We start from the raw sequence: 13225 nt of genomic DNA, 5'->3' as shown, positions 1-13225 counted from the left end.
CTGCACGAGCAATTGGGCAGACGATGGTATTATTTACAAAAACTGAGAACAACAGTGGGGGAGCAAGTCTGGAGGATAAGATGAGGAGTCAGTTTTACAGACATCGAGTCTGATGTATCCAAGTGAAGCCACTGAGCAGACAGCTGGATACATGGTTTTGCAGGTCAGCAGAGAAGTCTGGGTTCGATTTATATATTTGTGGGTGGTCAGCACATAGATGGTGCCAGGAGTGGATTTAGACCACTTAGAGGGACTGTCAATGAGAAAAGGGTTAGGATTGATTGATGAGGCTGTGGGCAATTTAAGGTGGGGTAGAAGAGTTAGTAGAGGAGGTTAGAAAAGAGTGACCATAGCAGTTGGGGGTACGATGAGAGGTCTGGAGCATGTGCTATCTTTTTTTTTTTAAGTTTATTTATTTTGAGAGAGAATGCACGTGTGCATGAGTTGGGGAGGGGCAGAGAGAGAGACAGAGAGAGAGAGAGAGAGAGAGAGGAAGACAGAGGATCAGAAGTGGGTTCTGAGCTGACAGCAGAGAGCCTGATGTGGGGCTTGAACTCACCAACTCTGAGATCATGACCTGAGCTGAGGTCGGACAATAACCGACTGAGCCACCCAGGTGCCCCAAATGTGTACTATCTTGAAAGCCAATAGAGGAGACTGTTTCAAGGAGGAATGTGTTGATGCTGCTGAAAGGTCAGAGAAGAACAGGGGTTTATAATAGTGCATTTAGCAGCCTAGAGGCCACTGGTCGGATTAGCAAGAGCTTTCTCCATAAGGCATTAGAGGCAGAAGCTTGACTGAAATTGGTGGCAGAGTCAGTGAGGGTAGAGAAGTGGAAGCAGCAAATGTAGTCTACCCTTTAAAACAGTTTGGTTGTCAGGTGGGGCAATAGCTGGAGGGAGGTGTGGAGTCATAGGAGGGTTTTAAAACTTATTTGTTTGTTTGGAGAAGGGAACAATGATAAGGACTCAGTAGAGCAGAAGAGAATGCAGAAGAGGATGGTATAATAAAGTATCTGTCGAGTCTTTGTCCTGAATTCCCGGCACAGAACTTCTAAAACTTTTGGTATTTCCAAAGTGACTGGGATATCTTTGCTATTCAGTGAACCCCTAGGATCACATCTGAGTTTATGCTAACAAGATGGGTTGGGATGTGGGCTGGTTATCAGAAAGATGAACCAAGTGATTAGAGGGTTGGGGCTTTGGGCTAATCGAACCTCTGGGGAGGGGACTGAAATCAATCATGTGGTCAATAAGAGGACAAAGAAGTTCTGCAGCCAGGACCCTCCTAGACCTTGCGCTATGCATGTGTCTCTTCGTTTGGCTGGTCCTGATATGTATCCCTTATGATAAAATTGTAATAATAAGGATAGCACTTTTCTGAGTTCTGTGAGTCATTCTAATCAACCAGAACTAGTGGGAACCCCTGAAATTGTAGCCAGGAGGTCAGATGTGTGGATGACATAGGAAGAAAGGCAGCTTTGTTGGGGACAGTGCCCTTGGTCTGAGCTAACTCCATTGGTGGGTGTCAGAGTACTGCAAAACATCAGCTGGTGTTGGAATAGGGACCAGGGCATGCATGGAAGGAATGGCCCTTGTTAGGATGTAACAGAATGGATGCGACTAGGATGGGTGCAGACGCAGGTAAGTTGTTGGTTTTAGTGGTGGGGAGTCAAAGGAGTTCCCATTTGATGGTTCCTTTGCTGAGAGTGAAAGATTTGGGGGTTGGAAATCTGAGGAGAGTGAAGAACATCCAAAACAATGAGAAACTAGGAGATTGCGTTGACTGGAACAGGTTTGCTCAACATTATTGACGTTTGGGACTGGAAAATTTTTGTTGTGTGGGGGCCTATCCTATGCATTGTAGGAGGCAGCACTCCTAGCCTCTACCCATTAGATGTCACTGGCATTTCCCCCAAGGTGTGACAACCAAAAATGTTTCTAGACATTGCCAAATGTTCCCCAGAGGTCAAAGTCATCCCTGGCTGAAGACTGCCAGTCTACAGAAACACAGTGAGATCAATAGGCAGTATTAAGTGTCCAGTTGTGGGTGATGTCCAAAGCTCTGTGGTGGAATCACTTGCTTCCTCTTTTTGGTGACCAGCCCCCATCCTAAAGGTACCTACGGGCCTCTACCCATGGGAGTGAGCCAGATATGCCTCCCACAGAGCCCAGGAGTCTTTACTGGAAAGGAAACCAATGACCCTGGGAGAGATACCCTAGATGGTTTCAGGATGCCTCACTCCAAAGAGTGAAAGGGGAAGCTTGACAGCCAAGAACTTTTAAGTGGTGTTTCACTCCCAAGCTGAAGACTAACAGAATTAGGAAACCCAACTCTCAACCAACCTCGGCAACCCTTTGTTTAGTAACTCAATAAACATTTACTATGTGCCAGGCTTTAAGCTCTGGGAACACAATGTGTGGAACATGGTGAAATGGTCCTTTGTCCTTTCAAGACTTAAGAGTCTGGTAGAGAAAACAGGCACCAAATGAGTTAATGGATATACAAAATGATTACACATTGTGGTAAGTGCTCTGCAGAAAACAGTTTTATTCAGCATAGACACTTCCGGAAACTCATTGTTCACAGAGCAGCCAGGCTGGACACATCTAATGGAAATATTTTTAAATGTTGGGTTAAATCTACCTTATTGCACCTTCCACACTTTTAAGCTGCTTTTACCCTTTGAGCAGCAAAGAATACACATACTAGCCTTATGTTAGGACTGTTCTTTAACACTGAAAAACAATGATCAGAACTTTTCTGCTGTAAATGGTGCCAGTTCTTTCAACCATTAGTTATCATAAAGACAATGTGTATGAATTGTAGCTCAGCCACTGACAAGATGCTGGGTACTATGCTTCTCCCAGCTTCAGTTTCCTCAGCTGAGGAGCGCAGATGATAATCTATACTTTGCAGGGCTGTTGTAAGAATCAGAGCGAGTATATGTAAAGCAATGCATTGTACCCTCTTCATCTCTCAGTGTTCTGTCCTCCTTAAAAATATACGCAAGAAGCTGTTATGTTATTATAGAGTGTGATATCCAGGATTGGGTACAAGGCTCTGGCCATGATATCACTGATCGCGTCCTTTGGGTGGGCTGTCTGCTGGGTGCTAGTGGAGCTTTGGACAAATATAACCTTTATACTCTGATGAGACACAGTACTCGACCAGCTCACCCTACACTGGTGATCGCCATCCTATCCATGAGCATATCACGAGAAAAGTGGTCGAAGCTTTGCTTAAGAATCACTTCTGAAGAAATAGATCCAGGTGTGTGGAGATCTTGAGCCTGACCATCAGAAGGGAAACGTACACAGTGCCAACAAAGTTCTGTTTTTACAAAATGTATTGTGTAAGTTTGAACATGAGCTCTGAGCTCTGAACAGGTGTGAGAATTTCTTCTCTGCACGGTACCTGTGGCAGGTGGGGCTGGTGGAACTGCTCCGACAGTACTCAGGTTCGTCCGAGAGGCGAGCCCAGCCCTCTCCAGAGCCCGCTGATAGTTATCATAGAGAGTCTTCCCGTACTGGGGAGAGAACACAAAAGAAGCAAGAGAGGAATCCATTTATCCCAGATTCTGCACTTGATTGCAATATACGTACTGAGAAAAAAAAAGTACTGTGTAGCTACTCTTTTCACTCTTTTCTGGAGTTGTTTTTTTAGTGTAAGGATTTCAACAAAACATCCACAAATCGTTTTTTTTTCACATGTTAAGTAATTTTCCAGATTGGCAGAGTCAGTTAATACTTTCATACCCAGACATTAGAGGAGAGCTTTCACCACGCGATTTTGAGTACATAAGTCTTCATATAAATCTACCAGTTTCCACATCGTGTTTCTTAATTACACACGACACATGCAAAGCTCTCCAAGAGTAAATGAAGGTCTGAGAAGTCTATGGGAGAGTAAATCCTGATTCTCAGGTCATTGGAGAGGTCCGTGTTTCTATCACTCCCCGCTATTAAAAAAACCCCCAATGGGCAAATAAATGAGATAGGATCTTCAGCTCTGATTCACAGAGAATGGGTCAGCTGTTTCTCAGCAGCACGGAGACTGGACCCACCCAGGTCAGGATGCTGGTATGCAATTCAAGATAGGGTGAGCCCAAATGCTCTCTCACCTTGGCAATCCTTATTCCCATGACCCACTGGTTTAGGGTTCTTGTATCGTCACAGCAGAGATATTTGATATACTGGGACTCCTTCTGAATTTGGGGATGCTAGAAAAAAGTAATTTCAAAGACCATTTATAAACTATTAGCACTTTTCAAAAAAAAATTTAAGACTAACAATGTTAATTTCCTGATGTGGTGGCAAATTGCTACTGGCAGCAATTTCAGGATTAGAAATAGGGGTATTTTTAGAGTGGGCTAAATTTTGAAAGGATTTAAGAGATTTGTGACATGATTTATCATAAGCACTTCTTACTGTATTATCCATAATAATTTTAATTTCTCCTTTTTTTTTTTTAGCTTTTAAAAGCCTTTGCATATACCACATCTCCTTTCCCACAAGAAATCCAAATCGTTTCTCCATTTATCTAATAAAGGAACTTCCCTGATGCAATTCTTAAGTCCCAGAATTAATGCTTTGTGACTCCCAACCAGTCCTAGGGATATTTAGGGATATCTCCCCTATCAGGAATTCAGGGTTTCACCTTTTGTTAACTGTCATCTCCTACTCATACTGGCCATCTTGGCCTCTGGATGGGTGTCCCAGGGAAGGAATATTCTATCTATTCTCAAGTGGCAATGGCTTGGGGTGTTGCACTAGGGCCCAAGCCCTCCAGGAGCTCATGGTCAGAGACAGCAGTGACACTGGCAGGCATGAAGAGGGGAGAGAGACACTGGTCTCTGGTCATCAGATCACCTGGGCCCCTCTTCCTTAATCCTTGTTGCCTCTGTAATTTCTGTTGTGTGTGTCTGTCTCTGATAGACTGGGTGCTCCGTGAGGGTGGGGACCATGTCTGCCGTTCACTGCTGAAGACCCCCAGTGCTTAGCAATGGCCTGGCATGTGGTCAGTATTCTGGTTTAGAGGTGGAAATAACTGTTGAAGGAAATAATGAACAAAAGCAAGATTTCCTGTTCAGCCAGAAGTGTCATGGGTACAAGGTGAGGGGCAGGCAACCAAATCTAGATTTTAAGATTTGTGCCATGTGAATTTTCATGGGCCTTTATCATTTTTAATAAGCTTTATTATAGAGAAAAATAATTACAAACATAGCCATCATGTGTGCATGCGTGTGTGTGAGCGTGTGTGTGTGTGAGACCAACTCTTCTGCCTCCATCTCTCAGAGGAGCTTGTTAATCCTGCTAGGACAGGCATAAATTAGTGGTGGTGCACATGAAATGGAGTGCTGACAGAGTGGGAAGCCATCCTCAGTGCCGGAAAGGAGTGGAGCTGACCAGTTCCTCTCTAAGGGTATTGCACACACTACTCCCTTTCACTTTTGCTTCCAGCTTCATCACTGACCTTCAAGGAAATGGCTGTTTTTAAAGCTGATGTAAGCCAGCGACGCCGTGCCTTTAACTTCAGTATGAATCTGAGAAGCAACATCTGGACCAGTCACCCTGCTGATCTAACAACTCATTGCTGTTATTGCCCAGAAGGGATAACAAGACCCATACAGACTCTTACGAGCTTGATGAAAGCTTAGTAAGTTTTGGTTTTACAAAGGGGAAAACTGAGGCCCAGAGAAGTTCCTATATATTTTACCCCATGGTACACTAGAACCTTGGGGGTCTTTTGTCCTACTGCCTAGAATTTCTGTATTTATATTAAGCTATTAGGTCAAAATTTCAAACTTTAAAGATACCACAAAAAAAAAAAAATCAGAAATTGTAAAGAATTCCTTCTTTTGGCCCTTTGACCCAGTTGAGGAATGTCCACCTTTATACTTTTGTCTTTACATGGACCATTCCCTTGGTTTAGGTCTTTCAGCCCTCAGAATTTGCATCTGTATCACGAAAAATCATCTTAGGTTTTCCGGGGGTGACAGACACCAGGCTGCCCAACGATGCCTGTAGTTCTCCATTCTGGCAGCAGATGGCAGCATGCACTTTGTAAGGCTGCTGCGCATTTCTTCGTTATTGGGGTTCAGTGCTTCCTCATTAATATAACTGTTAGATTTTAGCTTTACAAATGTTACCCCAATGATCATTCCCGTTGGAGGCCCTTAAAATTGAAACTATCAACGCGGATAATGTGGCCCAACAGCAAAAACGGATTTGTTACATTAATTAACTGGAAGGTCACATTGATGATAAGTACACTAAGCTGAGGACTTAGTCCCTATATGGAATGTGACATTCCACAAATGCCTGCAGCACTCTCTCCAGCCATAAAATTCACAAAACCAAACCACAGTCCTTGTCTTCCAGCACCAGAAACAAAGCCCCTTAACTTATAACAGTGTTCTTTTTAAAAAAATTGTTTTTAAATGTTTATTTTTGAGAGAGAGACAAAGTGTGAGCGGGGGAAGGGCAGAGAGAGGGAGACACAGAATGTGAAGCAGGCTCCAGGCTCTGAGCTGTCAGCACAGAGTCCAACATGGGGCTTGAACTCACGAACTCAAGATCATGACCTGAGCCAAAGACGGACGCTTAACCGACTGAGCCACCCAGGCACCCCATAACAGTATTCTTATTGACGGTCATTTAAGAGGGGCAAACATGGGTCTCTTTGGCAGTTGGCTGTTTATAATTTTTCTTAGAAAGCAACTGTTATTTTATTTCTGACACATTTAAAAAGTTGACAATGTTACCTTGGATTTTGGTGTATTAAAATATTTTTCATTTATTTTTTGGTTCATGGCACGTGAGAGCCAGGTTCCCAAGAGCAGACTTTACATCATGTATGCTTGCAGTCAAATGCACAAATCAGCTGTCTGGGTAGAGGTATCCACTTAAATAGCACAATAAATAATTCTTAAGTATGTTATTTATCCAAATAGAGTAAAATCCAAATAGAGTAAAAGCCATTAAACAAAACGGCTTTTGAGCATAAGAAAGAGGCAAGAACTCTTGAACTTGAGTTCTAACAATGGCTCCTCCTATGGTGATGAGACAGGTGTACAGATCTTGGTTCATTCTCTCCAACATTCTCACTGACCTCCTTACACTACACATACTACAAATGTATACAGGAGACAGCATCCGATGACCTCAAAGGTCTCTTGAAATCCTTAAATTTTATGATTCTAAGATGAGCTAATCTAGTGGGCACGAGGCTGCTTTCTGGCTCTCAGGACATCCTATAGCAAGTAACTGTGCTTGTTTTCCAGTCATGGCTTAGGACCCTGCCAAAGGGTTTACTCCTTAACTGAGCCTTTTGCTGAAAAATTATTTATGAAGGGGTTTAAGGAAAAAATGCTGGTTCAGTACCCCTGGCCAGACTCTTGTGCAACTGGTTTGATTATTCCTGATCATAAACAGAGAGAAGCTCTTGTAGGACATGCTGAAAGGCACACAAAGGTCAGGGCAATTGCAGAACATTACTGTTAAGAGGGATCTTACAGATCCTCTAAAGTGAGGTAACTATGTGTTATAAACAAGAAAACTATGCCAGAGAGGGTAAGTCATTTGTCCAAGACCAAAGGGAGTGGGTGAACTAAGAGCAAAGCACCTACACATTCACCAAATACCTCTGGGTGCTAAGGAATATGTCCCTCATTAATACAGATAAGAGGCTCACACCATAATTAGGAAGTGGTGGCTGGGGGTGTGTGGGGGAGACATATGTAAAGAAATATATGATTACCCTATGTCATGGTGAGTTTCATAGTAAAAGTTTGAAAACAGAAAATGAGAAAGGCTCATTGGAAGAAGCTATAGAGTACTGTAACACATCTGAGGAACACCTAGAAATTCTGTGTGGCTAACGTCTGGGACCCATGGAAAGAAGAGGCAGAAAATCAGCTCGAGAGATCTGGCTCGAGAGCCAGAGTCAAGGGCTCGTGTCAAACTGGGATCTGGACATTGTCCTCTAGGTATCAGACATTTTAAAAGAGCAGAGTGATACAGGCAGCAACTGGCAGCCGTGTGGAAGACGGGCCTGGAGTGACAAGGAAGGACAGACAGAGAGGGCTAGATGAGAGACGTCTCAGATGGAAAATCAGAGTGTGATGATGGATTGGACAAGAAAGGGAACAGGAGGGACTTTTAGGAAGATTTCTCTATTTCTAGCTTGGAAAAGCAGATGGGTATTATGGGTTTAATTGTGTCCCCTGCAAAGATATGCTGCAGTCCTAACTGCTGATACCTGTGATTATGACCTTATTTGTAAATAGGTTCTTTGTAGATGTAATCAAGTTAGGATGGGGTCATGCTTGGTTAGGGTGGGCCCTAATCCAATATGACTGGTGTCCCTGTAGGAAGAGAAGAAACACAAACACATACAGAGAGGAGGGCCATGTGATATAGAGGCAGAGATTGGCATTATGCAGCTACAAGCCCAGGAAGGAGTGCCAAAGACTGCTGGAAATTGTCAGAAGCTAGGAGAGAGGCATGGAGCACATTTCCCCTCAGAGCCCTCCAAAAGGAACCGACCCTCCTGACAGCTTGATTTTAAACTTCTGGATTCCTGAACCGTGAGAGCTTAAGTTTCCATTATTTTAAGTCAACCAGTTTGTGGCACTTTGTCATGGCAGCCCATCCTCCCCGCCCCGCCCCCGCCCCAAAACTAATACAGCAGGTGATGGTATCATTCATCTTGATAGGGACTGCAGGAGGGAGTTTATAAGGGTGGAGGGAGGGTTGAATCACCATCTGACAGGTTATGGTTGAAGTGCCCTCAGTGCAGTTACCTCAAGGGTGGGGCTGGGAGAGAAGGTGAGACTGTCAGCTATAGACTGGGAATTATTAGCATACAGATGACAGCTGGAGCTGTGGCTGTGACTATGACTTCTCAGAGAGAGCACAAGTCTGGTGAGAACAGAATACAGAACCCAGGAGAACATCCCAGAATGTGTGGAAAGAGGAGGAACCCACAGAAATGGAGGAGCAGATGAACAGAGGGGGCTAGGCAGAGGGCTAGAAAATGAGGCAGTTATCACCAGTGCAAAAGATGCCAGGAGGACCAGAAGCCTGAGGACTGAAACCGCTGACTGTTCATTGGAAACTTTTTAAAAAGTTTTTGTTTATTTATTTTGAGGGGAGGAGGGGCAGGGAGAGAGGGGGAGAGAGAGAATCCCAAGATGTCAGTGCTGAGCCCAATTTGGGGCTTGATCTCATAACCATGAGATCATGACCTGAGATGAAATCAAGAGTGCAGACTTAACTGATGCACACCTCACTGGACACTTTAGTAACAGTTACAGCACAGGAGGGAGGAGAAGCCTGCAGAGTGCAAGCTCCACAGAGAAGTTCTTTGTTTTGTTCACTATATCCCAACCTCCCAGAAAGCAGTTGGCTGGAGAGAAATATTTTGGAATGAATGAGTTTTACTGACAGAATGAAAGTTGAGGACATGGAGGACATATTGCTTTCCCAAGAAGTCTGAGTTAAAGGGAAGACAGAAGCAGGCGTTGCTTAAAGGAATGGGGTGGATCAAACTGAGGGAAGTAATTTGGAACCTCCCAAACCAAGGAATATTTGAACGCGTTGTAGCCCAAGAGAAGAATTCTCTGGAGAGAGGTTGGAGATGCTGAAGCAAAACGGAGTCACTGATGGTGCGGTCCCAGGGAAGGGCTAATGCTGGAGGGGGACTGGCCTTGGAGGAGGGAGCCTTTTCCTCTGAGGTGCAGAGTTGTGAGGATGATTACTCCATTAGTTAAGTTCAGAAGTAAATATGAAGTAAACCAGGGCAACTCAATCCTTCTCTTTTCTGTCTTCTGCAAGTAGAAGGCAAGGTATGCTGAGAAGTTCGTAGATCAGAGACCCTTTGAGAAGACTGTAGACAGTGTCTGGGGACAAGGCAGAAGACGAAGTTGAGTGGGAAGCAGGGAAAAGCTGCTAAAATCTTCTGTGACTGCAGGAGCTGACACAGTTAGCAAAAAGCAGACTCAAGAACCAGAAGTGAGTGATTCAGCCCAGTTGTATGAGCCCCAAATGTGACACGGCTCTTGAGTAGACTAAGGAAAGGAAGGTGCAGAACTAAAAGAATGTTGACCCTAAATCCTAGCTCTAAGAAGTGACGAAGAAGCCTGGACAGATTCATTTTAAAGTTTTAGAATCAGAAACAGGAATTCAGGGTAGAAATGCTTCCGCTTTTCCTATTTCAAAAAAATTATTATGATACACTTGTGGTTAATTATGGGACACTTAACGCTTTTTTCCTTAAAGGGAAATATTAACTCAACTTGTTCACAAATCTAAATCAAGGACTTCGTACAACACACCTTTAAAACAAAGCAGTGGTCAGTCGGTGCTTTATATTTCATTTTACACTGAATCCCATAGTAAATGTTGACATTTTCAAACTGTATAAAGCATGCCAGATCTCGAGATGTCTGAAAGAGAAGAGAAAAAAAATCACCTTAACTGAGTTGACAGCTAATGAATTTTCAAGGTCGTCCTCGATGGCACAACTAAGGATTACATTTTAGCAGAAAAATATTGAATTTCGGTAACTTGTTTAAGCATCTATTACGTATAAGTCTTCTAAAAGTCAAGACTGCGTTTTAAGAGGTACATGAGCACACCCAAGACGAAACAGTGTTCCACAAACCCAGAAATGGAGCGAAAGATTATACTGCTGTTCTAGCACCTGCGTGTGGACTCTCAGCAGCAGATCTGACGGACTGACCTTGAGTCATTGTTATTGATGCAGTCAAGACAAGGAGACTGACCGTCTAGTTGGAAATTTCATTTTGGCTTTTGCCATTCTGAGTCAGTGATGGATTTCATGATTGAGCATTAAAAAAGAAAAAGCCCTCTTCAGGATGAACAGTAAGAGGTAAATTTGATGCTCAGTAAATTAGCACATACTTCATGCACTTCTCGCTGAGAAAAAGGATTCCTTTCATGCTTTCTCGTTAGTGCTGGCGGTGTTGCTATGGAAACAGAAACCTCTCCTCCATGTATAATATGTGTTGTGAGGACTGCAACCTCTAATCTACATATTTGGTTACACTTCCATTACAAATTCGCTCTATTATTGTCTTTTTACCTTCACATTCCATAGTTCTTTACCAGGTTAGTGAATAAAGAATACAGGGCAGAATTGCTACACCTCAGTGCACAATTAGTCCTTTATATATGGTTGCACGGTTTTTTTTCTTGCAAGGTAGTTTCTTCTGGCTTTTCAAAGTCTTGTTTTTTAATTAAAAATACAAAATATATTCATCATAATTTTTAAAAATAATGTATTAGACGTATATATAATAAAATGAAAATCTTCCTTCACACTCTTTTCTCTGGAAGTACCATTGTTAATAGTTTGGAAGTATTCTTCCAAATGCTTCTGGGTGAACATTTATATACATATGTATGTGCAGACACACCCACTTACATACATACATACACATCCACAAATTGAAAAATATGAATGAAATTTTACTATAAATATTGTTCCATGAATTTGTTTTCTTAACATGGGGTCTTTCTATATGTCAAGACATATATGAATGGATAGATACATCGCAGTCATGTAATGGCTGCACAGCATCTCACTGAGTAGGTGCAATGATTTACTTAGCCATTCTACCAAAAATGACTAGAGGTTATTGCAATATTTTGCTCTTTCAAAAAATACTGTGTATCTGAGCAAATATTTCCATTGGACAGATTGCTAAATGTGCAGCTGCCATTTCAAAGGGTATTCCCCTTTATATTTGAATAGATGTTAAATTGTTCCCCAATATGGCTGCACTCATTTATATTCTCACCTCCAGAGCACAACTGTGCCCACTTTTCTTACTCCTGCTAAAATTTGGATATTATCAATATTGTTAATTTTATCAATCCCACAGGAAGAAATATTTCACTTTTTAATTTACATTTCCCTGACTAGTAAGACAGAGCAACTTTTTAATTATTCACTAGCTACTGATATTTCTTTTTCTGTAAATTCTCAATAACCATTGCCATCTTTCTGTGAGTACATTTGTCTTTTTCTTATTGATTTGTTGAGGTCTTTATATTTTGTGGATAATCATATTTGGTTATACATGCTGAAGTGTACTCTTTGACTCCAGAACTAGTCTTTAACTTCTTCTTTGGTATCTTTGGCTATAAAGAATTAAAAAAAATCTTACACTGTCAAATTTTCTCCTTTATAATTTTGAGCTTCTAGTCTTGCTGAAGGTCTCCCCAACCCTGAATTATGAAAATATTAACCCATGTTTTTTAGAATAAAATTTAAAAGAAAATATAGATAAAAGAAGATTTAAATATTTTTTCTAAATAGAGTTAATCAACGTAGGATTTAATTTGGAACATGGTATGAGGTAGGAAACTACTTTCTCCCAATGGTGATACAATTATTTCACTGCTATTTATTAAATACCACATTCTTTCCCCATTGCTATAAAATGCACTTCAATTTCCCTTATATTATCAGATCTCAGTGTTGATCTGTTTTCTCTACTTGTGCTATAGTAGTTTTCATCTAATGTTTTGACATCTGGGAGGAGGGGTTCTACCTCAATGCTCTTCACATTTTTTTTTTTTTTTTTGGAACAGTATCTCTTTCTGATGAATTTTAGAATCAGTCTGGGAACTTCAAGTCAAAAAATCCTATTGAAATTTTTCTTGGGATTTAATATATAGAAAGTTTTGGGGGGAGATTCATATCTTTTCATCTAGCAACATGGTACATTTCTATGTATTCAGTTCTATTTCAGTTCCTTTATTAAATTTTGTATTTTATGCCATATAGGTCTTGAACATTTCCTGTTGAGTTTATTGTTAGGTATTTTGTATTTTTTGTTTCTACTATGCATTAAATAATTCATTATATTTTAATTAGCGTATTATCTGTACAAAAGAAAATAATTTCTTGTTTGGTAAATTTATTTGGTCTTAATAGTTTTTCAGTTGAGTGTCTTATATTGTCTGGTAGACAATCATGTCAAGAGTGAATAAAGACAGTTTGGGTCACCTGGGTGGTTGGTTGCTCAGGTTAGTTGCTGACTCTTGATTTTGACTCAGGTCATGATCCCAGGGTCGTGAGATAGAGCCCTGTATCAGACTCCGTGCTGAGCATGGAGCCTGCTTAAGATTCTCTCTCTCTCCCTCTGTCCCTCTCCCCAACTTGTGCTCTCTCTCTTTAAAATAAAAAAATT

The 13225-nt window shown here is 41.6% G+C and overlaps 1 protein-coding gene across 2 annotated transcripts in view; it reads right to left on the bottom strand.

Moving 5' to 3' along the window:
• APBB1IP (amyloid beta precursor protein binding family B member 1 interacting protein) overlaps window positions 1-13225 on the bottom strand; it is a 95399-nt gene that overhangs the window by 7346 nt on the left and 74828 nt on the right. For both annotated transcript variants that reach the window (XM_027073676.2, XM_053225412.1), the window contains exons 10-12: window positions 10340-10450; window positions 4124-4222; window positions 3418-3529 (exon numbers count right to left, since the gene is read on the bottom strand). In XM_027073676.2, the coding sequence (XP_026929477.1) occupies window positions 3418-3529; window positions 4124-4222; window positions 10340-10450 (322 nt within the window). The remainder of the gene's footprint in view (window positions 1-3417; window positions 3530-4123; window positions 4223-10339; window positions 10451-13225) is intronic.

This window comes from Acinonyx jubatus, chromosome B4 (genome assembly GCF_027475565.1).
Source record: "Acinonyx jubatus isolate Ajub_Pintada_27869175 chromosome B4, VMU_Ajub_asm_v1.0, whole genome shotgun sequence".
Classification (NCBI taxonomy): Eukaryota; Metazoa; Chordata; class Mammalia; order Carnivora; family Felidae; genus Acinonyx; species Acinonyx jubatus.
This window is presented reverse-complemented; position numbering and strand designations above follow the sequence as displayed.